At 43.3% G+C, this 27401-nt stretch overlaps 1 protein-coding gene and 1 long non-coding RNA gene across 2 annotated transcripts in view; one reads left to right on the top strand and one right to left on the bottom strand.

The window, feature by feature from the left end:
- Nucleotides 1–310: 310 nt before the first annotated feature.
- LOC139363707 (uncharacterized) lies at nucleotides 311–26859 on the bottom strand. Its single transcript, XR_011624480.1, has 3 exons — nucleotides 26507–26859; nucleotides 18798–18916; nucleotides 311–717 (listed from the first exon to the last, which is right to left on the bottom strand). It is a non-coding gene; the product is annotated as an uncharacterized lncRNA (long non-coding RNA).
- The window catches only part of RARS1 (arginyl-tRNA synthetase 1), a 35092-nt gene continuing 26487 nt past the window's right edge, over nucleotides 18797–27401 (top strand). Inside the window, exons 1-5 of the mRNA XM_071098104.1 lie at nucleotides 18797–18887; nucleotides 20655–20789; nucleotides 24981–25169; nucleotides 26213–26321; nucleotides 26850–26950. Of these exons, the coding sequence (XP_070954205.1) occupies nucleotides 18843–18887; nucleotides 20655–20789; nucleotides 24981–25169; nucleotides 26213–26321; nucleotides 26850–26950 (579 nt within the window). The 5' untranslated portion in view covers nucleotides 18797–18842. The remainder of the gene's footprint in view (nucleotides 18888–20654; nucleotides 20790–24980; nucleotides 25170–26212; nucleotides 26322–26849; nucleotides 26951–27401) is intronic.

Genomic DNA, 27401 nt, shown 5'->3' with positions numbered 1-27401 from the left:
CATGATCTTTTCTGCCCTTCTGTTAAGGGTACTGGCCACAACAACGGGGCAGATGATCCAAGCTGGCTGTAAGTGACCCATCCTTTTGGCTCCCGTGATTAGACCAAGGAGAGACATGGGGCCCAGCTGAGCCATTCAGAACCCTTCCCTAGCATTTTCCACTCAAAGGTTAGAGATGAGATTTTCTCTTCCCAAGGCTACCTCTGGCCATGGTTCCAGCTTCACAGGGGCAATAGGATTAGGAACATGAGGCCAACCTGCAAAGGAAAGCAGATGCAAGAGATGGAGACAGAATGGGGGTGTCCTGGGGATCTTGGAGCCTGAATTCATTGGCACGAGAGGCAGCAGCATCCTCACTGTATTTGCAGTCCATTTGGACTCAATAAAAACTTTGAAAGTCACATGTGTTATGGAATTCCTTCTCAGTGACACATTCATCTGTGCTCAGTTCTCCCAGCAAGGGTCAGCCCCTCACACCCCTGCAGCATCAGCTGCCATGAAGCAGAGCTGTAAATGCTCTCCCTGTGTATGGGAAAAGCTACGTGGAGCAAATCCTCCTGCCTGAAGAAGGACGTCTCAGCATCACTTCAGCTGTCGGGGCGTTCGTGGGGAGAACCAGACCACCTCTGCGGAAGGCAACAGACCCTCTTCCAGCCATGGAGTTGAATTCTCTATAAACAGTTCACCAGCCAACCACCAATACATTCCATTGTTTGCCTAGAGAGAAATTTAAAAATAAATAAATGTTCACTTATAATTGTGCATGTCTTTTCCAAGACCTTCAGGAAACAAAGCCGGCAAATGTGAAATGACCCCCTCCAGCCCACATAAATAATAAATGCCTGTAGCTGGGATGCTAATTCCATCTTTCAGCTCCGAAATCTCTATTTTCTTTCAGCTCCAGCTTCTGTTTCACAGTGGCGTTACCACACCACACCACATGAGGCCCTAATTGTAGGGCCTTAGAATCCTTGGTCTTGGAGAATGAAGTCACAAATTCCTGTGGTTACTCTGCATAGGGTGGGGAGAAAGGCAGGGTACTAGGATACTAGTCTGAAAAAGGACTGCAAACCTCACTGGGTTTGATCCTCCCACTCCTAAAGGCAATGGTTGCCTTTGAGTACAGACCTTTTTGCAATATGCACATGTGCTTTCTGCCTCTCAAGAAGGCTAATGACTAAGATTCTTCCAGTTAACTATCCCCTTGCTAAGCAGGCTCCAACCACGCTGGCCTTTCTTTTTCTCCTTCCCTCCACCAGCACTTTGCAGTCCTAATTCCTTCTGCCTGGTGCACTCTTCCTCCATGTCTTCACACGGACTTCACATAGCCAGCTTCTCACCCTTCAGGTCTCAGCGGGAGCCTCACCCCTCAAGATCCCTCTCCGCCCTGGAGCATAAGCTCTTAAAGCGAGGACCTCATTTGCCTTGTTTTTGTTAGGTCTGATGTAGAATGGGTTCTGAATATTTGTGAAATGAATTGAATGAATGGATGTGATGACAAATCTGCCTCAAAGGTGTATTTAGTCTCTACATCTTTGTCATTCTAATCAGGAAGCCAGAAAGGCTCTGTGTAGAACAGGAGTACTAAAAGCTGGGTTTGTCAGGTGCCAGGGTGCAGACCCCCCTCCTATCCAGCTCAGGGCATCACCCCCTACCCCCAAACACACTTGTGACCGCACAGCATAAAGCAGCAGAAGTGATTGGGAGCTAACGCACACATAATGTTTAAATTCACTGAAGAACTAGGCATGGTGGCAGTGAGCCGAGATCACGCCATGGCACTCCAGCCTGAGTGCCATCCTTTTTCTTAAGGAAAAAAAAAAAAGATATCTGGTATCTTATCTCAATAAGATATCTACTCATTCATACAACTATGTAGTATTCCACTGAATGGATGTGCCATCAGTTAACTAACAGACACGTCTGTTGTCACCAGCCACTTGCTTTGACAGTGCCTAATTTCTCTCTTTGTCTACATATCCTTTAGCACATGTATGAATATGTCTGTAGATAAATTACTGCCCTCATTCTTGAAATGCACTATTAGACTCCCAGGTAAAACTGTAACATGCCTCTCAGACATTTCCTCTCAGCATGCTTGCTGTCTCCATTGCTTGAAGGGCAGTAGAAAAAGGTGAGACTCTGGAAAACAGAAGTCCTGAGTGCCATGTCCACATTGCACCTGTCTCCAATTCCAGGATTTTGAGCAAGATGAGATGCCTGCCTTTCTTCATTGAGTGAGGTGAAGATTCAATGAGATTAGATAGAGAAGAGATGTATGTTGCTAATGGATGGTAGGAAAAGTGTTATATTCTAGTAGGGAGTATTTTCTACTTGTTATATTCTAGATTATTATGGGGATAACTCAACCTTACGAGTTTGGCCTACACCTTTGGTAAGGAAGGTTTCTCTCAGGGCCCTTGGGACTGAATAAATGTATTCTTTTTTAAATTTTTATTTTTTTGAGACAGAGTCTCGCTCTGTCGCCCAGGTTGGAGTGCAGTGGTGTGATCTCAGCTCACTGCAACCTCCACCTCCTAGACTCAAGTGATTCTCCTGCCTCAGCTTCCCAAGTAGCTGGGACTACAGGCGTGCACCACCACATGGTTTCACCATGTTGGCCAGACTGGACTTGAACTCCTAACCTCAAGTGATCTACCTGCCTCAGCCTCCCAAATGCTGGAATTACAGGTGTGAGCCACCGCACTGACCTGAATAAATGTATTTAAGAGAATGTAGTAAGTAATAAATTTGCAACCAACCACAGAGTAGCTGATAAATACACATGAAGCTGATCAGAGTAACACAAGAACACAAGCTTGCCATTGCAGTGCTTTTTACCATTTGCATTTATGTATTGATTCCTTAGTTTTATCTGTCTACTTATTAGGGTGTTGGAGACGCAGGGCAGGCACCATGCATATCTTGTTCACTATTTTAGCCCCGGGGCCAGAACAGTACCTGCAGATGGCAGACCCTCCAACAATTGTTCAGTGAGTGAATTAAGCTAAGACCAAAGTTCTAATTCCAGACCTGCCAAGTACCAACACGAACGTGGGCACAAACTTCCACGTGGTTTTCAACCCTCTCTACAGGCTGCTGTGACAACAAGTGATTGGATGCAGTGTTTCCCCCCAAGGGAGGCATAGGTGTACCATTGGTGACAGGAGAAGATGTTAGGTGGTACATGGGTGAATTTTTATATTTGCAGTCATATTTGTTTTAATATACATTATATATCACTTGCCCATCAAACCCATGCTTTCACAGATACTACTGTTTAAGATGAGGGTAAGTAAATATTTAAGTTAAGAAAGTGAATCAATTTAAAGAAAAATATGTACTTAATATGGTGAAACAAAGAAATGGCAAAAACAGTGATGATGAAAACATCTGCGGCTGGGCACAGTGGCTCACGCCTGTAATCCCAGCACTTTGGGAGACCGAGGCGAGCAGATCACGAGGTCAGGAGTTCGAGAGCAGCCGGGCCAACATGGTGAAACCCCGTCTCTACTAAAAATACAAAAAGTAGCCGGGCATGGTGGGGCGTGCCTGTAATCCCAGCTACTCAGGAGGCTGAGGCAGAGGTTGCAATGAGCTGAGATCGTGCCATTGCACTCCAGCCTGGGTGACAGAGGGAGACTCCGTCTCAAAAAAAAAAAAAAAAAAAAAAATCTGGAAAAGACCGAGTTAGTATATCTAAAAGGGTTCTAGGTGGTCATCTAGCCCAATCTCCCCGTTTGTTGGATGAGGAAAACTGAAGCCCAGAAGCTATGGCTTGCTTCAAGTAAACTATGAGCTCTTGGTCACCAAGGAAAAAGAGAAGGGATATTTAGGTGCAGTGTTGGATTTTCTACCTGCTCCTTCTATGATGGCCTCAGTAAGTGAGAACTGCCTGCTCTGGCTGACAGGTAAGATCAGCCTAGGTGTATCTGGGACAGCATTTCTCCCTCCCTCCAGTCCCATACCATGCTGAGATGCTCCCCCTAGATCACATGCCCTTGGTGAATTATCACTGTGTCTTCTGTGAAATCCCCTCACTTATTTTCAAAAGCTGTATCTGTTCTAGTTTGTATTACTAAAATAATGTTGTATCCACCCCCCATATAAAATTACATTATGGAATATGCTTTTTTTTTAATATATCCCCTTTATCTAGAAATTATATTAGACCCCACCCATACTCTTAAGAATTACTGGTATAGGGCCAGGCGCGATGACTCACGCCTGTAATCCCAGCACTTTGGGAGACCGAGGCGGGCAGATCATGAGATCAAGAGATCGAGACCATCCTGGCCAACATGGTGAAACCCCATCTCTACCCAAAATACAAAAATTAGCTGTGCATGGTGGCATATGCTGCAATCCCACCTACTCGGGAGGCTGAGGCAGGAGAATTGCTTGAACCTGGGAGGTGGAGGTTGCAGTGAGCCAAAATCGTGCCACTGCACTCCAGCCTAGTGACAGAGCGAGATTCTGTCTCAAAAAAAAAAAAAAAAAAAAAAAAAAAAAATTACTGGTAGAGTTAAAAATGCAAGAGGCAGGAGAAAGCAACAACAGCAGCCCTATCCTCCTAGTTCAAGTCCATCTCCCCAAATCTTGGCCAACTCCCATTACTAACAAGAGAGAGACAGGACAGTTCGGTGTGTGCTCTGGTTCTGTCACAGAACTCCAGAAATGGTGATAGTAACATGCCACTACCACACCCTACTCCCCATGACCCCACCAAGGGCAAACGCAGAAGGCCAGTGGGAATATTAATGCCAGAGCCCTGTCCTCCACCTGGCCTTGGGGCTAAGGATGCAACCTACCTCTGAGCCTGGAATGCACCTCTGCACCAGGAATGTTCTTCCCCATTCCATACTCAGCCCAAATATCGTCTTTAGAAACTTCTCCACATCGCCCACCAGCCAGGCCATCATGCCCACCACCAACCCATTGCACATTTTCTCCATTTCCTAAAGGTTCTTTAACATGAGTTACTGCCCACTAGACTAGCTGGTGAGCTTCTTGTGGGCAGGGACTATATCTAATTGACCTATGCCCCAGTGCCCAGTACTGAGCCACAGGGGCTGGATGCTGTTTGTGGAACTACTGAGTGGGTGAAGGAGAGAAACCATGTGCGGTGTTCTGGGGCTGAGCTAGGCCCACCTTTGCCCTTTAACCCTCTGAGTCCCAAAGGTGCTTTTTCAAGCCAGGAGAGGTTATAGCAAAGCTTCCATTCTTCAAGCTTCCCTAATCTTTCTTTGGCTTCCCCCTGCCTGAGTCAGCCCCTCCTGCTTTGGTATGACACTGACCCAGATGAAATGCAGAACCAGCAGTAAGTGGCAAGGGACGAGGACCCTGGACCCTGGGTGGGCCTTTCCACCACCCTTGTGATAGGGAGAGGGACAACAAGAGGCTTTCAAGAGTGAGGGGACCTGCCTCCTCCTAGGTCACGGCTTTGTCTCAGCCCCACCCCTCCCTAGGAGAGTCACTCTGTGCTTGCGGGCATTCTCACTGTGCAGAGGAAAGTGCGCAGCTGAGGCAGGAGAATCGCTTGAACCTGGGAGGCGGAGGTTGCAGTGAACCGAGATCATGCCACTGCACTCCAGCCTGGGCAATAGAATGAGACTCTGTCTCAAAGAGCGTGCCCTCTCCCAGAGCCTCAGGATGGGAGCTTAGTGTCTTTTTTGAAAAAAATTAGACTTAGTTTTCAATTATTATGTAAGTAATTGATACACATGGTTAAGTAAAAATGATAGGAGGCCATCGTTTGGACTAAGCTCCTGCACCAGACCCCAACAGACCAGACTAAAAATCAGAATGGAGTCACCCATGCTCAAGTTTCATGTCACCAAACCTAAACTAAGTTACCTGACCTTTAGAGAAATCAGGAGAGAGAGAACACCCAGTTTCCCAAACAGGTCCTTTGAAGCCTTCAGTCCTTCAGTCATGAAGAAGTTCCCTCTGTCTTAATCCCTACAGGCAAAAAGGTAGCCTAAAGGAAACTGTTGTTAACTACTCAGTTATTTTTCTATTATTCTATTATGTCCCCACCTTACAAGAAAAGTAACTTTGAAAGGACTAATACACTCTGCTCTTAGCTTCTGCTTCCTTCAGGCCTTCTCTATGAAGCCAGCCTCTTCTGCTGAGTGCCTTGGAACACTGATTCTATTTCATGGACTGAAGCATTGCCCAATTCTAGAATTGCAATAAAGCCAATTGAGATCTTTAAATTGGCTGTAATTCATTCTTTGGCAATACAGTAAAAAAAAAAAAAAAAAATTCTCACAATGCTATAGAAGGATATGAGATACACAATAAAAGACACCTTCACCCTCCGGAATCTACCACTCACAGTAGTTTATCTGGTGGTTTCCACTTTTTAAATATGGTCTGGGCCAGGCGCAGTGGCTCACTCCTATAATCCTAGCACTTCGGGAGGCCAAGGCAGGCGGATTGCCTGAGCTCAGGAGTTCGAGACCAGCCTGGGCAACACAGTGAAACCCCATCTCTACTAAAATACAAAAGAAAGTAGCCGGGTGTGGTGACGTGTACCTGTAGTCCCAGCTACTCAGGAGGCTGAGGCAAGAGAATTGCTTGAACCCAGGAGGCAGAGGTTGCAGTGAGCGGAGATCACACCACTGCACTCCAGCCTGGGCGACAGAGCAAGACTCTGTCTCTAAAAAATAAATAAATACGCCGGGCGCGGTGGCTCACGCCTGTAATCCCAGCACTTTGGGAGGCCGAGGCGGGCGGATCACAAGGTCAGGAGATCGAGACCACGGTGAAACCCCGTCTCTACTAAAAATACAAAAAATTAGCCGGGCGCGGTTGTGGGCGCCTGTAGTCCCAGCTACTCGGGAGGCTGAGGCAGGAGAATGGCGTGAACCCGGGAGGCGGAGCTTGCAGTGAGCCGAGATCGCGCCACTGCACTCCAGCCTGGGCTGGGTGACAGAGCGAGACTCCGTCTCAAAAAAATAAATAAATAAATAAATAAATAAATAAATAAATAAATAAATAAAATTTAAAAATAAAATAATGGTCTGTAGGCCAGGCACGGTGGCTCATGCCTGTGATCCTAGCACTTTGGGAGGCCAAGGTGGGTGGATCACCTGAGGTCAGGAGTTTGAGACCAGCCTGGCCAATATGGTGAAACCCTTTCTCTACTAAAAATACAAAAATTAACTGGGTGGGGTGGCGTGGGCCTGTAGTCCCAGCTACTTGGGACACTGAGGCAGGAGAATCGCTTGAACCTGGGAGGCAGAGGTGATCATGCCACTGCACTCCACTCTGGGTGATAGAGTGAGACTCTGTCTCAAAAATAAATAAATAAAATAAAATAAAATAAAATGGCCTGTATTATTTTTATTCATCATCTTCAGTAGGACCTCTCCACTCCTCGCCATAAAGATGAGGACATTATGGCACATACTTACCCTTTCTCCTTCCCAGCCACGACTTCTAATTTTTCTTAGTTACATTATTATTTTTATATAGTTTAAAAAAGGGTATCACATTTACACACTGCTCTGTAATCATGTAATCATAAAGCTTCCTCTGCTGTGAGTTGATTTAAAAAGTTAAAAGCTAGTAAACAGCATTTACGGATTGATGGTGAAATAAACATTAGTCCCTATGGAAACAAGTAGTGTGTGATCAGACCTAGGTCATTAAAACTTTACCACTGGAAGGAAAATTTAAGGTTCCAGTCATTCTTTCCCTCCCCATAGGTTTTTTCATTTCTTCCTAGTCAGTTTATTTTCTCTTGAAAAGTAAAACTAAAATCCTAAGCCCCATGATGGACTGAATGGACGTCCTGTCCTGTTGGCCAAGGAGAGCCCAGGACAGCATCTGGAGGTGGGATATATTTCCTCATACCCCCGCCCTCCCTAGCTGCCAGTAGGCATTCTTTCCTAAAGTCTAAACAGAAACCAGACCTTTGGAAAGCCTGGCTCCACTGCTGATTTCCACCAACTCCCCCTCCCTTTTGCCATTTCACCACAACAACCGACATGCATTCCTTCCTGATAAGAGGCCACCCACCACTGATGGTTCTGGCCAGTTCACAAAGGATGTGCAGGGAGGGTTTTCAAATCCTCCACTTCGCCTTTTGACATCAGAGGCCCAAAAGCTCCACCCTCAGATCATGGTAAGGACACCATGTTTTGTACAGGGGTCCCATGAAGGGGCATGAAGCTCAGCTGCACATGTACACGTTTCTCCTTTCATAAATATTTGTGACTCCTCCTACAGCTTATTAAATATGCATATTTGGCCACCTGCTTAGCATACATTCTTTTTTCCTGTACCCTTCCCTCGAAGTGCATATTTTCAGCTACTGGCTGGAGGCTACACTTTCCAGCCTGTCAGAATGGCCACCTGCAGCATGTGACCCTTTATGTGAAATAAAGCTCCCTCTCCAAATTTATGAACCTCATCATTCTTCACTTGACTCTCTCTTTTTTTTTTAGACAGAGTCTCGTTCTGTTGCCCAGGCTGGCGTGCAGTGGTACAATCTCAGCCCACTGCAACCTCCACCTCTGGGTTCAAGTGATTCTCCTGCCTCAGCCTCCCAAGCAGCTGGGATTACAGGCACCAGCCACTGCTCCTGGCTAATTTTTGGTAGAGATGGGATTTCACCATGTTGGCCAGGTTGGTCTCGAACTCCTGACCTCATGATTTGCTCACCTCAGCCTCCCAAAGTGCTGGGATTACAGGTGTGAGTCACCATGCCCGGCCACTTGACACTCTTAACCCATGTCCTCATTTTTAGACTCCTAATCCACCAGCAAGTTCTGCCAGTTCTATCTTTAAAATATGTCATGTCTATCCATTTGTTTTTTTCTGCTACTATTTTGATTTACCATTGCTGACCTGAACTTCTTGGAATTCTGAGATCAGGGTCCTGGCAGGTAGGGTCAGTATCTTCAGAGGGCTCTTTCCTTGGCCACTTTCTTCCTGTGTGTTCACATGGTCTTACCTCCGTGTGTGTCTGTGTCTGCGTCCTAATCTCCTCTTACGAGGACACCAGTCATGTTGAGTGAGGGCCCATCCTCATGACCTCTTTTTTTTGAGATGGAGTCTCTCTCCATCACCCAGGCTGGAGTGCAGTGGTGCAATCCCAGCTCACCACAACCTCTGCCTCCCAGGTTCAGTGATTCTCCTGCCTCAGCCTCCTGAGTAGCTGGGATTGTGCAGGTTTGTGTCACTATGCCCAGCTAATTTTTGTATTTTTAGGTGAGACGGATTTTGCCATGTTGGCCAGACTGGTCTCAAACTCCTGACCTCAGTTGATCTGCCCACTTCGGCCTCCCAAAGTGCTGGGATTATAGGAATGAGCCACTGCACCTGGCCCTTGTGACCTCATTTTAACTTATTACCTCTTTAAAGACCCTATTTCCAAATACAGTCACATTCTGAGATACTGGGTGTTAGGACTTTAACATAAGAACTTTGGGGGAATACATTTCAGCCCATGACACCACCCTTTTGAAAAACAAAAATTCTCCATCACCCATCCACTCATCCAAACCCTCTAGTGGTTCCCATTGTTCATAGAATAAAATGGAAAACCCCTGCCTTGACTTTTTACGGGTAAAGGGGAAGGGAAAGCTGTCCCCTTGGCTTCCTGAAGTTTCGCTGAAAAATCAACTTGCAAAAGGCAGATTAATGGGTAAAAAGGCATACAAATTTATTTGCTGTGAATTCACAGGGAGAATCACTGAGTAATTGCTCACCCCACAAGGTGGTGCCTAAGTGTATATGTCGTCCTGGCAAAACAGATTATGGGAGTCGGGGAAGAGGAGTTCTGTTGAGGGGATTTTTAGGGAGAATCGATGGATCAGGGAACAGATATTAACGTGTACATTATCTTGTGAAAAGGTCTGTTTAAGTGTGGCTACACTCTTGGTTTTATAGGAAAGGGAAGAAAAAACAATTGTCCTCAATGTGCCTTAGTGTTTCTGGATCTTAGGCAGATAAAGAAACTGCAACTTCTTTGGGAAAGATGGGGTGAGCGAGAAGGTCAGAGAAACCTTGAGTGTTCTTCGCTTCAGTATGTCAAAGCACCATATTTTGGGGTATCAGTTTCTGAGCCCCAACAACTTACACATTCTTATATGCTCTCACTTTTGCCAATCTCTTCATCTAGGCTAATACCCAATACCCCTCCTTTTTTTTTTTTTTTCTTCCAAATACAATAATGTATTACTTAACGATGGGGCCAGATTCTGAGAAATGTGCTGTTAGGCAATTTTGTTGTATGAACATCAGAGAGTGTGCTTGCACAAACCTAGATGGTAGACCCTACTCCACACCCAGGCTATGTGGTGTAGCCTATTGCTCCTAAGCTCCAAACCTGTATGGCACGTTACTGTCCTGAATACTGTAGCCAACTGTAATGCAGTGGAAGAATTTTGTATCTAAACATAGAAAAGGTACAGTCCAATTATGGAATAAAAGATTAAAAATAGGGCCGGGCGAAGTGGCTCATGCCTGTAATCCCAGCACTTTGGGAAGCTGAGGAGGGTGGTTCACCTGAGGTCAGGAGTTCAAGATCAGTTCATCAGGCCAACATGGCGAAACCCTATTCTACTAAAATTACAAAATATTAGCCGGGCATGGTGGTGCATGCCTGTAATCCCAACTACTCAGAAGGCTGAGGCAGAAGAATCACTTGCACCAGGGAGGCGGAGCTTGGAGTGAGCCAAGATGGCGCCACTGCACTCCAGCCTAGGTGACTCAATCTCAAAACAATAATTAAAAAAAAAAAAAAAAAGGATAAATAAATATAACACCTGTATAGGGCCTTTCCATCAATGGAACTTGCAAAACTAGAAGTTTCTCTGAGTGATTCAGTGAGTGAGTGGTTAGTGAATGTGAAGGCCTAGGATATTACTGTCTGTTACTGTAGACTTTAAACATTGTAACTTAGGCTACACTAAATTTACTTTAAAAATTTTGGCCAGCCATGTTGGCTCACACCTGTAAACCCAGAAGAGGCAGGAAGATCACGTAAGCCCAGGAGTTCAAGACCAACCTGGGAAAATGGCAAGATTCCCATCTCTACAAAAATAGAAATAAAAAATTAAAAATGCTCTTTCATCAATAATAAATTACCCTTAGCTTACTATAACATTTTTACTTTATAAACATTTTAATTTTTTAACTTTTTGCCTCTTTTATTCTTCACTTGAATCTCTCTTTTTTATAATGAGAGTTTAAAATAAAACAGTGTACAAAGGTACAAAAACATTTTTATAGCCTTATTCTAGAGGTTTTTTCCCACTTTTAAAACTCTTTTGTTAAAAACTAAGACACAAATATACACATTAACCTAGGCCTACACAGGGTCAGACTCATCAAGAGGTCGCTAGGTGATAGAAATTTTTCAGGTTCTGGCCGGGCGCGGTGGCTCACACCTATAATCCCAGCACTTTGGGAGGCCAAGGCGGGTGGATCACGAGGTCAGGAGATGGAGACCACGGTGACACCCCGACTTTACTAAAAATACAAAAAAATTAGCCGGGTGTGGTGGCGGGCACCTGTAGTCCCAGCTACTTGGGAGGCTGAGGCAGGAGAATGGCCTGAACCCAGGGGGCGGAGCTTGCAGTGAGCTGAGATCACACCACCACATTCTAGCCTGGGCCACAGAGCGAGACTCCGTCTCAAAAAAAAAATAAAAAAAAATTTCAGGTTCATTATAATCTTATGGTACCATCATCACATGCGCAGTCCATCATCCATCATACTGTAAACTTAGCTCCTGCCTCATTTACATTTGCTAGTCTCACTGCATAGAGCCTTTCTACTCATTCAATTAAGAAACACTTCTAGAGCAATGCCCTGTGTCAAGCACTGCTCTACATTGAGAAAGTGACTCAGAGCAGTCTGAGGAATGTGAGGTATGCAAAATTGATGAGGCTCAGACAGGAGCAGGAGACACCTGTCACATTCTCCACACCCATGCCTGGGGGTAATTGCTTAAAGGCATTTTGTTTTCGCTTTCCTTTTCTGTAATTTCAGACTAGCTGATAAGTTACCCACAATGTTACCACAAGTTACACAATGTGACCCTCACCTATTATCTTCACGTTCCTGGGGTTTGTGGTACAAAGATCAATGTATAGACAATGATAGCTTATGTTATGTTAATGAAACATTGTAAATTGTTGGTAAGCAACTTAAGAACTATATCCTAACTTTTTCATCTTCTTTTTTTTAAATCTTTAACCCACTTGTAACGGCTGTTAATCGGAGCATATATTCAGGGCAACTTGAATCCATGACTCCCAGGCTGCAGACCTCAACCCTGGCCCAAATAGGCTCTCTACTTACATTAATTTTACTTCAGTTTCTTCCTTTAGGTCAACGAGATGAACGGTCTTCCCACCTGGGCTATGTGTACCTCAGGGTACAGGAAGTCCCGTACAACTTACAAATTCCTATATGCTCTCACTTTTGCCAATCTCTCCACCTGGGCTAGTAGCCAATATCCCCCCCTTTTTTTTGTTGGGGGGTTGGGAAGTCCTGTACCCTGAGGTGCATACAGCACAGTTGGGAAGACCCTTCAAAGGGATCTGTGGGCCCAGATATACTAGGGAAATCCTGAATTTTTGTATGATCTTTTCTAAAATTGATTGGCCTGCAAACTCAGTTTTTCAATTCTCCTTTTGCATCTCCCCTTCCACAAAGAAAAGCATAGCACCTTTTCCATTGCCTGTTGCGGGCAGCGACTACCTGTGTCACACAGGTAGTACAAAGAATTTATCTATAGAGTTGTAGGTAAAGAAAGGCAGATTAGGTAGATTTTTTTTCTTTCCTTTTCTTTTTTGAGACAAGTCTCGCTCCTCCCAGCCTGGAGTGCAGTGGCCAGATCTCAGCTCGCTGCAAGCTCCGCCTCCCGGGTTCCTGCCATTCTCCTGCCTTAGCCTCCCGAGTAGCTGGGACTACAGGCGCCGCCACCTCGCCCGGCTAGTTTTTTGTATTTTTTAGTAGAGACGGGGTTTCACCATGTTAGCCAGGATGGTCTCGATCTCCTGACCTCATGATCCGCCCGTCTCGGCCTCCCAAAGTGCTGGGTTTACAGGCTTGAGCCACCGCATCCAGCAAGAAAGGCAGATTATTAGACAAAGCAGGAAAGTATGTTGCAAGGGTGCAACAAGCAAATCAGCAAGAGAGGAGCTGACTGCCAGGAAGCCAGAGTTTGCTGGTGATTTGATAGAATGGTGCTTAGGCTGTGTGTTAAGAGGGCTTTGTGCAGTACTGATAATGCTGAGGTTGAGGTGAGCTAACTTGCATATTTCCATCAGCTGAGGTGTCTGGTAATAGCTGGGTGCAGGGAGATTGTCAGTTATTTGCACAGGAGGACTACGTACCCTGAATCACGAAGAAAAGTAGACTTATAGCTTATCTGCTTTCTCTTTCTGCTTTCCTTCATTCCCACCAGCCCGACTCCCCCTCCCTAAATTAGGACTCCACATTGCCTGAGTGTAAACTAACAGGAATTGAACAAGGGACATTTCAAGAGCATATTTTTCCAAAGGGTGTATCCTTGAGTGCTGAACAAAGAGGGCTTAGTAAAATGATTGATTGTTTTTATTTCCTCCTTTATCTCGAAGATAGAGATCTATCTGCCTATCCCTTTGTCTATCCACTAGCTTTTCCATCCCTCCCTCCATCTTTCTCAGAACTTAGAAATAAGGTGTCAGCGTGATGTAACCACCCAGTGGATTCTTCCTGCCTGCTGCACAACAAAATTGACTCATGGGCACCATGGCATTGCAATAAAGAAAGAGTTTAATTGACACAAGTCTGGCCACACTGTGTAAGAGACGGAGTTATTACTCAAATCAATCTTCCTGAAAGCTCCTAGGTTAGGGGTTTTTCAAAGATAGTTTGCTGGGCAGTGGGGTAGGGTAGGGAACACACTGATTGAGTTGGAGATGAAATCATAAGAAATCAAAGCTGGGCCGGGTGCGGTGGCTCACGCCTATAATCCCAGCACTTTGGGAGGCCGAGGCTGGCGGATCACGAGGTCAGGAGATCGAGACCATCCTGGCTAACACGGTGAAACCCCGTCTCTACGAAAAATACAAAAAATTAGCCGGGCGTGGTGGCGGGCGCCTGTAGTCCCAGCTACTCGGGAGGCTGAGGCAGCAGAATGGCGGGAACCCGGGAGGCAGAGCTTGCAGTGAGCTGAGATTGCGCCACTGCACTCCAGCCTGGGCGACAGAGTGAGACTCTATCTCAAAAAAAAAAAAAAAAAAAAAAGAAATCAAAGCTGTCCTCTTATGCTGAATCAGTTCCTGGGTAGGGGGCCACAGGACTGACTGGTGGGTCCAGGTGGGGCCACCCGGTTGTCAGAAATGCGAAAACCTGAAAAGACATCTCAAAAGGCCAATCTTAGGTTCTACAGTAGTAACGTTATCTGCAAGAGTTATTGCGGAAGTTGCAAATCTGACCTCCAGAATAATGGCTGACAATTATTTAGAATTCAAGCCCCTCTCATCCTCATAGCTTAGTTGCCTTGCATTAGTTTTACAAGAACAATTCGATTTTGGGGAAGAGCTATTATCATTTCAACTATAAACTAAATTTTCCCCAAAGTTAGCTTGGCCCACGCCCAGAAATGAGCAAAGACAGGCAGCCTGTGAGGCTAGAAGCAAGATGTCAAATTTCTCTTACTGTCATAATTTTGCAAAGACCATTACAGGAACATGTACAGTAGTCCCCCCCGCCCACTTATGTGCTCAATATATATTAGCTACTTATTGTCAACCACAGTTCAAAAGATATTAAGTGGAAAATTACCAATTCATAGGTTTAAATAACCAATTCAGAAATAACCAATTCACAGGTCTTAAAATGCATGCCGGCCGGGCGCGGTGGCTCAAGCCTGTAATCCCAGCACTTTGGGAGGCCGAGACGGGCGGATCACGAGGTCAGGAGATCGAGACCATCCTGGCTAACACGGTGAAACCCCGTCTCTACTAAAAAATACAAAAAACTAGCCGGGCGCGGTGGCGGGCGCCTGTAGTCCCAACTACTCGGGAGGCTGAGGCAGGAGAATGGCGTGAACCTGGGAGGCGGAGCTTGCAGTGAGCTGAGATCCGGCCACTGCACTCCAGCCTGGGCGGCAGAGCGAGACTCCGTCTCAAAAAAAAAAAAAAAAAAAATGCATGCCATTTCTTGGTAGCATGATGAAATCTCCACCATCCCATTCTCTCTTGCCCAGGATGGGAATCCCCCCTTGCCCAACAAATTCATGCTGTCTACACTACCCACCCATTAGTCACTTATTAGCCCTCTGAATTACTGGATTGAAAAAACATACTATATATATAGAGCTTGGTACTATTCACGGTTTCAGTCATCCACTGAGGGGTGTTGCAATGTATCTCCCATGGATAAGGAAAGACTGGTATATTAACATTTGATTTGCAAAATAAAGGATAGTTTATATAGTTCTGGGTAAAATTAATTAATTAATTAATTTAAAAAGAAAAAAGATAAAGGCAAACTTTAAACTTGTTAAAAATTAAGTAAAATAATTTGGATTATTTAATTAGACAAAGAGGACTGGCTTTGCCAATGAAACAATATGGCCGACACTTTCCATAAATTGGACAAGCTAAACTTGCAAATCCACAGTTTTGATGAAAATACAGTGAGAACACTTATGAAACATCATGCCAGAAAATAATCCATTTCCAGAAGTTGTGAAACGAGTTTTTAGATGTCTTTTTCTTTTTTTTTTTTTTTTGAGACAGAGTCTCACTCCATTGCCCAGGCTGGAGTGCAGTGGCCGGATCATGGCTCATTGCAGCCTCAAACTTTTGGGTTTAAACAATCCTCCTAAGCCTCCTATATAGCTGGGACTACAGGTGTGTACCACCATGCCTGGCTAATGTTTTGTATTTTTGGTAGAGATGGTGTTTTTATTTTTATTTTTATTTTATTTTATTTATTATACTTTAAGTTCTAGGGTACATATTCACAACGTGCAGGTTGTTACATATGTATACATGTGCCATGTTGGTGTGCTGCACCCATTAACTCATCATTTACATTAGGTATATCTCCTAATGCTATCCCTCCCCAGCTTCCCCCACCCCACAACAGGCCCTGGTGTGTGATGTTCCCCTTCCTGTGTCCAAGTGTTCTCATTGTTCAATTCCCACCTATGAGTAAGAACATGCAGTGTTTGGTTTTCTGTTCTTGCGATAGTTTGCTGAGAATGATGGTTTCCAGCTGCATCCATGTCCCTACAAAGGACATGAACTCACCCTTTTTTATGGCTGCATAGCATTCTATGATGTATATGTGCCACATTTTCTTAATCCAGTCTGTCATTGATAGACATTTGGGTTGGTCCCAAGTCTTTGCTATTGTGAATAGTGCCACAATAAACATACGTGTGCATGTGTCTTTATAGCAGCATGATTTATAATCCTTTGGGTATATACCCAGTAATAGGATGGCTGGGTCAAATGGTATATCTAGTTCTAGATCCTTGAGGAATCGCCACACTGTCTTCCACAATGGTTGAACTAGTTTACAGTTCCACCAACAGTGTAAAAGTGTTCCGATTTCTCCACATCCTCTCCAGCACCTGTTGTTTCCTGACTTTTTAATGATTGCCATTCTAACTAGTGTGAGATGGTTCATTGTGGTTTTGATTTGCATTTCTCTGATGGCCAGTGATGATGAGCATTTTTTCATGTGTCTGTTGACTGTATGAATGTCTTCTTTTGAGAAATGTCTGTTCAAATCCTTTGCCCACTTTTTGATGGGGTTGTTTGTTTTTTTCTTGTAAATTTGTTTGAGTTATTTGTAAGTTCTGGATATTAGCCCTTTGTCAGATGAGTAGATTGCAAAAATTTTCTCCCATGCTGTAGGTTGCTTGTTCACTCTGATGATAGTTTCTTTTGCTGTGCAGAAACTCTTTAGTTTAATTAGACCCCATTTGTCAATTTTGGCTTTTGTTGCCATTGCTTTTGGTGTTTTAGTCATGAAGTCCTCGCCCATGCCTATGTCCTGAATGGTATTACCTAGGTTTTCTTCTAGGGTTTTTATGGTTTTAGGTCTAACATTTAAGTCTCTAATCCATCATGAATTAATTTTTGCATAAGGTGTAAGGAAAGGATCCAGTTTCAGCTTTCTACTTATGGCTAGCCAGTTTTCCCAGCACCATTTATTAAATAGGGAATCCTTTCCCCATTTCTTGTTTTTGTTAGGTTTGGGTAGAGACGATGTTTCACCATTTTTCCCAGGCTGATCTTGGACTCCTGGGCTCAAGCAATCTGCCTGCCTCAGCCTCCCAAAGTGCTAGAATTCCAGACATGTGCCACTGTGCATAGCCTGATGTCAACTTTTAAAAGTATACACTGGGATAAGAATTTTTAAAATACTTTTATGAGGCACAGAAGTGAAAATGTTTAGAGAGTGCTACTTTCTAAGTTCTGGAGTCATAGAGAAGAGTGAACAAGATACTTAGAACATATATCCCAGGTTTGCTGTTTATAATTTTAACTCAATAGATATAAAATGAAATATTATTCAGCCTTACAAAAGAAAACCCTGTTATGGGTGACAACATAGATGAACCTGGAGAGCATTATGTTGGTGCAATAAGCCAGGCACAGAAAGACAAACACTACATTAGCTCATGTATATGAGTAATCTAAAAAATTCAGATTCTTAGAAGCAGAGCATAGAATGGTGGTTGTGAGGGCTGCGGAGGTAGGAAAGATGGGAGATGTTGCTCAAAGTTACAAAGTTTCAGTTAGGCAGGATGAATAAATTCTAGAGATGTAATGTATATTGTATACTTGCAGTTTTTTTTTTTTTTTAATAGAGAGAAAACGTCTCACTCTGTCACCCAGACAGGAGTACAGTGGCATGATCATGGCTCACTGCAGCCTCAAATTCTTGGGCTCAAGTGATCCTCCCACCTCAGCCTCCCACATATCAGGGACTACAGGCACATGCCACCATGCCCGGCTATTTTTCCATTTTTTTGTAGAGAGGGGGTCTTAGCTGTTTCCCAGGATGAGAATAAATCCTAAATGTTCACACCACACACACAGACATGCACACACACACACATGCAAATGATAACTGTATGAGATGAAGGTTATGTTAATTGATTGTGGTAATCATTTCAGAATGTATACATATATCAAAACATTATGTTGTACATTGTTATGATATACAATCTTTATTCGTCAATTATACCTCAATAAAACTGGAAAAATAAATAAGATTTTAACTTAAATGTCACTTGCTTAGAGATGTCTTCTCTGACCCAAGTCACTGTATCACATTGCCTTCCTAGCCATTAAAACTACCTGAGATTTATTGCCTTTTTTGGTCTATTTTATCTCTCCATTCTAAAATGTATCTGCCATGAGAGGGGAGATCTTGTCTGTTTTGTTTTCTCTCTGCCCCCAGAGCCTAGAATAGTGTCTGGCATTTTAAAGTACACAATAAATGCTTGTTGAACAAATGAATGGATTTGTTAGTTTTGTGCCCATTTCACAGAGGGGCAAAGTGAGGCCTTTGAGAGCCAGAAGCTCTAGGTCAGCGCCTGTCCTAGTCTATCCAAGCACAGTGCAGCTCTGGCTCGTCTCTGCTCAATTCCTCTCCCCTCGCCGAAATGTCCCTGAGCTGCAGCCTTGCTCCCGGACGACACCCTCGCGGGTTCTCCCCGCAGTGTCTCCTGGATCCCGCCAGGAGGCAGCAGAGGCGCCAGCACCCAGTCCGGCGGGACAGCGGACCGGAGGGGGTTTCCGCTTCCGGGAGAGACTGACCGTTTCCGCTTCCGTCCACTTGGCGAGTGAGACGCTGACGGGAGGATGGACGGATTGGTTTCTCGGTGCTCCGCGCGGCTGCTGCAGCAGGTTTGGACGCAGGAGACCGGCGGGAAAGCCTGAAAGAGATGGAACAGGCTCTGGCTTCTGCCCAAGCGGCTTCGGGGTCGGGACAGCTAGACGAGGACCATCCTGGTCGTCTCAGAGTGGGGCGGCAGGGTCCCTGTGGGAGCAGGAAGGGTTGGGAGAGGAAGCACCCATCATTCCAAAGCCCATGTGACTGTGATTTTCAGCGTAATGGAAGGTCCCCACACTCTCCCAGGCCTCCCCCAAGCCAGCGTCTTCGGTGGGCTGGAGCCTGGCATGTTCAGAACGATTACCTCCCCACAATCCACCTCTTCTGCATACACACGTGCTTTCTCAGGGGATGCGGGGAGATAGACAAGGCGGGAGGGAATACGTTCAGAGCTCTGGGTCTTGGTTTGCAACTCAGCCGCAGTTCTTTCCGGGTTACTGAGCGAGAGGATTCCTAGTAAGCCCATGGGGTGATTTACTATCAGACCAACGGAGTTTGCTCTGTGCCCTCAACATTGGTCGGGAAGGAGCAGCCACACCATATAAAAGTGGAAGCGGAACAATACCATTACCTTTTATGCCCAGATGGGGAGGAATGGTAGGAAGATAGTTCACAGCACTGTATCCTGTTACAGCTTTATACTTAATCAGCAGTCACAGAGTACAAGTTAGTCGAGTAAATTGGCAAGGTCTTCACATTTCTGAGCAATGTGTTTATCGGTATGAAGTTATAAGGACTGCCTCACTGGGTTGTGATAATCATGGAGATAATTTCTGAAAAGTGTTAAGCTCAGCTCCTGGAACATACTGTATGCTCATTTATGGCAATTTGGTTTTGGCTGTAGCTATCTCCCAGTAAGTAATCTGAAATTGCAGGTGAGGAATCTTCCCCTGAGTTTTGCAGTTAAGTTGGAAGCCTTCTTTCTTTCTGAATTGACATGTCTTTAGTTTTAGGTGTTAAAGTACAAAGCCTTGTCTGGTCTAGTCTAGGACCTGACACACTGGAAATAGGAAGAAATGGGCAAATTGTTTAGTCCGAGAAAGGGTGAAAGGCAGACCCTCGAGCTATTTTGAATGTGACAGAAGACATTTGGTTTTTTAAGAGTCCCAAGTGAGAAGATTTGGGAATAAAAGCATGTTGGTCAACCTGAAACTTAACTAAGTACTCTTGCTAAGTCAGAGTGTCTTATCGAGCCAAAGAAAAAAACTAAGGATATGAGACATCCCATTATATACTTACTCCTATTCCGGTCTCCCAACACACATGTGTGTGCTTAATATTTTCTTTTTCTTTTCCTTTCTTTTTTTCTTTTTTTTTTTTTTTTGGAGACAAGAGTCTTGCTGTGTCAAGCAGGCTGGAATGCAGTGGCATGATCTTGGCCCACTGCAACCTCCACCTCTAGGATTCAGTCAATTCTCCAGCCTCAGCCTCCCAAGTAGCTGGGATTACAGACATGGGCCACCATGCCTAGCTAATTTTTGTATTTTTAGCAGAGACAGCGTTTCGCTGTGTTGGCCACGCTGGTCTTGAACTCTTGACCTCAAATGATCCGCCTGCCTAGGCCTCCCAAAGTGCTGGGATTACAGGCGTGAGCCACCATGCCTGGCTAGTATTTTCTTATTAAGGATAATATGCTAACATCAGCAAAAGTCTCAGAGGAGAAAAAAACACAGCTCATCAGAGGGAACATTAATGATTCCCATGGTCTATGCCATGCCTTGCTAGAGAGGGGAAATGTGGAAGTAAGTTTATGGACTGAAAAAAGTGCTTTTTTTCCATAGGAAGAAGAGATTAAATCTCTGACTGCTGAAATTGACCGGTTGAAAAACTGTGGCTGTTTAGGAGCTTCTCCAAATTTGGAGCAGTTACAAGAAGAAAATTTAAAATTGAAGTATCGACTGAATATTCTTCAAAAGGTGAGTACTTTGGGTTCCAGTTTTATCCTCCAGTTTGAATTATTATACCTTTTTTAAAGCCTTTGTTACCAAAGATTCTGGAAGTATATCCTATGGAATTTGGAAAAAGGAGCATAGAAACCCTATTCTTTTCCCTGCATTAGACAACTTAGGACTGAGGTAGTTGGTGCAAATAGTGAGAAGTTGGTGTTGTCCTGTCCTTCAGGACTCTTTGAAATGTTTCATCCTGCTATTTGGCTAACTTTAGGTAGGGTGAGGCATTTCTTTTTAAAAATTTATTTATTATTTTTTGAGACAGGGTGTCAGTCACTCAGGCCAGAGTATGGTGGCATGATCACAGCTCAGTGCAGCCTCAACCTTCAGGCTTAAGCAGTCATCCCACCGCAGCCTCTTGAGTGGCTGGGACTACAGGTGTGTGCCACCACATCCAGCTAATTTTTTTTTTTTTAAATAGAGATGGGGTCTTACTGTGTTGACCAGCCTGGCCTCAGAATTCCTGGCCTCAAGCAACCCTCCCTGTCTTGGCCTCCCAAAGTGTTGGAATTACAAGTATGACCCACCGCACCCAGCAAGGTTGAGGCATTTCTTTCAACAGTTTATGCCCATGCCTTTTTTAAAAAAACATATTTGATTTTTAAATCATTGCCTCTATCATAAAGGAAATATTTGAAAATACACCTACATATTTTCTCTGCCCTAAGTTGGTTATTTTACAGTTTTATTTTTATATCTTACATAATCATTTGGGTTTGTTTCCACCTGGTATTTCAAAACTTTTTTTTTTCCCTGTGAAGCTTGTGCTATATTTATTTAATGGTTTCATAATTTAACAGTGTTTATCAATTTTGTTTTAAAAAAATGAACTTACGGCCGGGTGCAGTGGCTCACTCCTGTAATCCCAGCACTTTGGGAGGCTGAGGCAAGCAGATCACGAGGTCAGGATATCGAGACCATCCTGGCTAACATGGCGAAACCCCGTCTCTACTAAAAATTGCAAAAAATTAGCCAGGCGTGGTGGCGGGCGCCTGTAGTCCCAGCTACTTGGGAGGCTGAAGCAGGAGAATGGTGTGAACCCAGGAGGCGGAGCTGAGATCACGCCACTGCACTTCAGCCTGGGCAACAGAGCAAGACTCCGTCTCAAAAAAAAAAAAGAACTTGCTGCAGTTTTTTGGTCTGCCTTTAATATTTGGTGATGACATATCCCAGAGTGTTGACCTCATTCCCATAACAATTCTCCCATGTGTATATATTACTCTCAGACAAACTGCGCTGGCATTACATCCTTTTCCCAAAGCTGATTGATTCCATTTACTCACCTTAGACTCTATGTGCCCCACTCCCATGACGTCTCTCATATTACCTATTTTTATTTTTTTATTTTTTTGAGACAGAGTCTCGCTCTTGTTGCCCAGGCTGGAGTGCAATGGCACGATCTCGGCTCACCGCAACCTCTGCCTCCCGGGTTCAAGTGATTCTCCTGCCTCAGCCTCCTGAGTAGCTGAGACTACAGGCATGCACCACCATACCTGGTTAATTTTGTATTTTTAGTAGAGACAGGGTTTCTCCATGTTCGTCAGGCTGGTCTCGAACCCCCGACCTCAGGTGATCTGCCCGTCTCAGCTTCCCAAAGTGCTGGGATTACAGGTGTGAGCCACCACGCCCAGCATCCATATTACCTATATGTGGTCTGCTAGGCTGGAGTCTCATACTACCTATATGTAATCTTCTGTGCTTGTCTTTGAGTCTTCTAAAATCACAAAATTCCTTTTCCATAGAATCTTCTCAAAAGAATCTCACCTTTCTCGTTATGTCATTTATTCTGCACTTATATATGTTTAATTCTGTTATATTTATTTTAATTCAAAAGTATTATTAAATGTCTAATATATGCTAGAGACTATAAGGGAAAAGATACAAAAGGAAGTACAGTATTTTCTGGAACTCCTCACCTCAAGTAATCCTCCCACTTGAGCCTCCCAAGTAGCTGGGATAGAAGGACAGCATATTCTACAACACATTTTTTCCTGTAATGCAAATTAGCTCTCATATAGATAGGAGAATGCTCTTAGTGTATTGTGGAAGGTATATTGGTTCTTTGACAAATACTTTGCCCTACTGAATGAGCAACTGAACACAAGGTACACAGCAGAACTAAAAACCACAGAGTAATAAAGTACTGTGTGTGATGGCCATTCACCCTGTTGTCTCGCCCTGGTTCACTTTGGCCACATGCTCTGACTTGAAAGCATCACATATGACACTGGTAGAGACAACTTGTTGAATTGATTATAATCAGATAGTAATTTGCATAGTGCCAAAACTTAAGCACAGATTTCGTGTGTATAGGTACACACACATACATATGTACATAGTGGTACTCCTATCCTTTAAAAATAAAAAATTGAGGCCAGGCGCAGTGGCTCACACCTGCAATCCCAGCTCTTTGGGAGGCCGAGGCAGGTGGATCACCTGAAGTCAGGAGTTCGAGACCAGCCCGGGCAACATGGCAAAACCCTGTCTCTACTAAAAATACAAAAATTAGCCAGGGATGGTGGCGCAGGCCTATAATTCCAGCTGCTTGGAAGGCTGAGGCATGAGAATCACTTAAACCCAGGAGGCACACCTTCATGACTTGAGCCAAAATCGTGCCACTGCACTCCAGCCTGAGCAACAGAGCGAGACCGGGTCTCAAAAAAATAAAAATAAACAAAAATTTGACATTTATTATAGCAGGTTTTGGGTATAAGATCATAATCTAGGCCAAGTGTGGTGGCTCACACCAGTAATCCCAATGCTTTGGGAGGCCAAGGCAGGAGGATCTCTTGAACCCAGGAGTTCAGCGTTATAGTGAGATGTCATGCCACTGCACTTCAGCCTCAGCAGAGTGCACAGTGAGATCTTGTCTCTTACCCCCAACAAAGAAGAAAAAAGGATCATATCCAAGTAAGTTTGGTATTTGCTGTTGGAAATCTTTAGATTGGTAAAAACATATCTTCCTTAAGTATGTTACCACAGAGAGGAGTCAGTTATTGATTAGCTACAAACTTGAAATCAGGTTTTTTAGTGAATTTAAGAATATAATTTCTTCATATGATAGAGAGAGATGATGAGGGGAGCATAAAACTTGGACTCCATTCCAATAGACCTGAGTTTGAATCTGGCCTTTTCCACTTATTCTGTCTTGTCTTTGGCAAGTTACTTATCTGTAGCCCACATAGAAATAGTGTTAATAGTAACAAACTCAATTTTATTATGTAGATGGAATAAGATAATGCATATAAATAAAGCATTTGGTTCAAATCTTGACATTACATACTCAAATATTAACTTTTGTTATTGTCATTATTTTATACTGTTGACATTTTGATGAATATAAATTTATGATGAGCATAAAATTGTGATGAACATTTTGGTGAACATAAAATTGATGAACATAAAGGCGTATAGGCAATATATTTATCTTTCATTAAAAGCGTATTTGTTCATTGACTTTTTTTTTTTTTTTCTTTTTTTTTTGCTAAACTGCTGTATGGCAAGTAGTGCTAGGTGCCAGGGAAGAGAGCCATGAATTAAGCACTTTCTGTGCATGCAGCAGTCTAGTGATAGAGACAGATAGTTTTGTGAGGGCATGATAAGTGCAGTAATAGAATTATATGCCATCTTCAGTGACTATATTCCATGGGAAAACAGGAGGTAGTAGGTCTAATAACAGTAAAACAGAACTACTGGCTTTTCTGGTATATTGATATTACCTACTTTGCTCCCTTTTATTTCATGCCTTGAACAGGTCAACATTTTGATGGACATCATGTATTTTTTTATTTGTTTTTTGCCCATTGAGTTTTCACTTCCAATATTTGCTGTGAAATTATATTATTTTCTCAGATTTGGAGAAGCTGAGAAAAGGTTTCCGTCAGCCCTTTTAACTCCCTCCTCCCAGTCTCTGTTCTGCTAAAACAAATGCAAAAAGTAAGACCCCAGGGCATTTCCCATGGATGTCTTAGATGCCGTGGGATGGACTTGTCCTGCTACATGTCTTAGAAAATCCCAGATGTGAGGGCCTCACACTATGAGTACGTTTTCTCTTTTGGTTCTTAAGATATTTGAAGGTTTATACTCAGAATACTTGGAGAAATCGTGTATGATGATGGTGTAGTACATTGTTGACATGTTTCCCTTCTTTTCCTACAGAGTCTTCAGGCAGAAAGGAACAAACCAACTAAAAATATGATTAACATTAATAGCCGCCTACAAGAGGTATTTGGTCATGCAATTAAGGCTGCATATCCAGATTTGGAAAATCCTCCTCTGCTAGTGACACCAAGTCAGCAGCCCAAGTTTGGAGACTATCAGTGTAATAGTGCTATGGGTATTTCTCAGGTGATGTATTGTCATGACTCCTGGTTATTTGATTTTTTTAAAGTATTATTATCATCATTATCATTTACAGAAGTAATACTATTGCAAGTTGTGTCCTTAGTGAAAAGGACATTTGCCACAGTTTGAAAAACTTGAGAAATGTTGGGGGGGTATATGTGTTAACTTTTTTTTAGGCACAATTTTTAAGTTTTGGTTAAATTTTATATGTCTTCTCAATATTTAAGGGCAATCATTGGTACTCTTTCGTTTAGGTATTTCCCTCCTGCTGTGTCCAGGATTGCTGTCTGTTGTTGATGAGTGTTGGGAGGTGAAAAATTAAAATAAACCTTTTACCAGTTGGCATCCCAATTAAATATTTGATGTAACTGTGATCTTTGAGCCAGGGTTATATATTCACCTTCAAGCAGAGGAGTTCCCCGTTTTAAATAGCTGCATTGTCTGATGTGTTTGTGGTTAACTGCATCTGGCTTGGGTCTTTCTGTTTTCCTTTCTTTGCTGAATTGGAAAGGGTTACTCTGAAGAGTCCAGGTCTTATTGTGTTGTTTATTTCTCAAGTGTGAATATTGCACACCTTCATGACTTGAAAATTAGAAATGTAAATATGCTGGAACCAGGCTTCATAACTGTAGACTTTGTTACGTCATCATTAAAAAGTTTGAGGTGTTGTAATCCCAGCTACTAGGGAGGCTGAGGCAGGAGAATTGCTTGAACCCAGGGGCAGGGGTTGCAGTGAACCAAGATCATGCCACTGCACTCCAGCCTGGGTGACAGAGCAAGACTCCGTCTCAAAAAAAAAAAAAAAAGTTCCAGGTATGTATGTGTGTAACGTATTTGGAAATAGAGATCATGTAGTTTGGGCACTTTTCTATTCCTCTTGGCACTATTGATACTTTAATCTGTCATTCATAATGTGATTGGACTTCTCTGCTTCTGCCTTTTGATGGTTCTTAATGTAAAATGCATCTTGTGCCTTGTCAGGTGTGCATTTCCGAGTAACTTGCTGAAATCTGTTGTGTAATGAATCGTTTTATATTGTGTTGTAGATGCTCAAAACCAAGGAACAGAAAGTTAATCCAAGAGAAATTGCTGAAAACATTACCAAACACCTCCCAGACAATGAATGTATTGAAAAAGTTGAAATTGCTGGTCCTGGTATGACATCATGTTATCCTTCTTAATAGTTGTATTGAAGATGAGTCCTTTTTGAAGTTAAAAAAGAACACACATTTTAATTACAGGGTTAAAATTTATATACTGAACAAGGTGGTGAGAGCACTGTGGATTGTGATATAGGAAATTGTTAATCTAGACTCAGCTACCGCTTTTAGCTGCCTTACCTTGAATGAGTTACTTTGCCTCTCTGTGATTCAGTTTTTCATCAGCAAAATGAGGATAGATAATGGCAGATAAGTCTTCGGCACAAGGGCCTTCTGTTTTCTCTTGAGAGGCTGAAAGGGAAAGGGCCCTGAGTTAAGTAGGAAGCTTTTAGGAGAAGGGTGAAGGCTTGAAGTAGACGGTGAGACAGAAGCTTACAAGACAGCTTAAGTCAAGGCCACAACTGGTATTGGAATCCTGAAGAATTTTGCCAGAGCCAGGTCAGCATCTGGAGCAAATCCTTAGGAGTGAGTGATTATTCAAGATAAGACACTATCAGATATTTTTTTCTCTTCTATCCATTAGGTTTTATTAATGTCCACTTAAGAAAGGATTTTGTATCAGAACAATTGACCAGTCTCCTAGTTAATGGAGTTCAACTACCTGCTGTGGGAGAGAATAAAAAGGTATATGTGCAGTCTTCTATTAATATATTAGTATCTTAGAACTGCATGGAACCAAGCATGGTGGTATGTGCCTATAGTCTTAGCTACTAGGGAGACTGAGGGAGGGGGATTACTTGAGCCCAGAAATTCAAGGCTGAGGTGTGCTACAATTGCACCTGTGAATAGCTACTGCACTTCAGCCTGGGCAATATAGTGAGACTTCATCTCTAAAAAAGAAAAAGAAAAACGAACTGCATGGAAAGTGCTGAAACTGGGAATGGATTTCACTTTTTATATTGAAATTTAATCATTCACATTTGAGATTATGAACATTTATGAAGTAGCCTTTCTCCTGGGTCTAGCATGTTGTGTGATTTTTTTTTTTTTCCACTGAATTCCACAAGGCATTTGAGGTAGCCAATTGATACACAGATAACAGTGAAATAGAGTGGATAATTTGTATAAATGAGTT

The sequence above is a fragment of the Macaca nemestrina genome, chromosome 6 (genome assembly GCF_043159975.1).
Source record: "Macaca nemestrina isolate mMacNem1 chromosome 6, mMacNem.hap1, whole genome shotgun sequence".
In the NCBI taxonomy this organism is placed as follows: domain Eukaryota; kingdom Metazoa; phylum Chordata; class Mammalia; order Primates; family Cercopithecidae; genus Macaca; species Macaca nemestrina.
The sequence above is the reverse complement of the archived record's forward strand: the minus strand, read 5'-3'. Positions and strand labels throughout refer to the sequence as shown.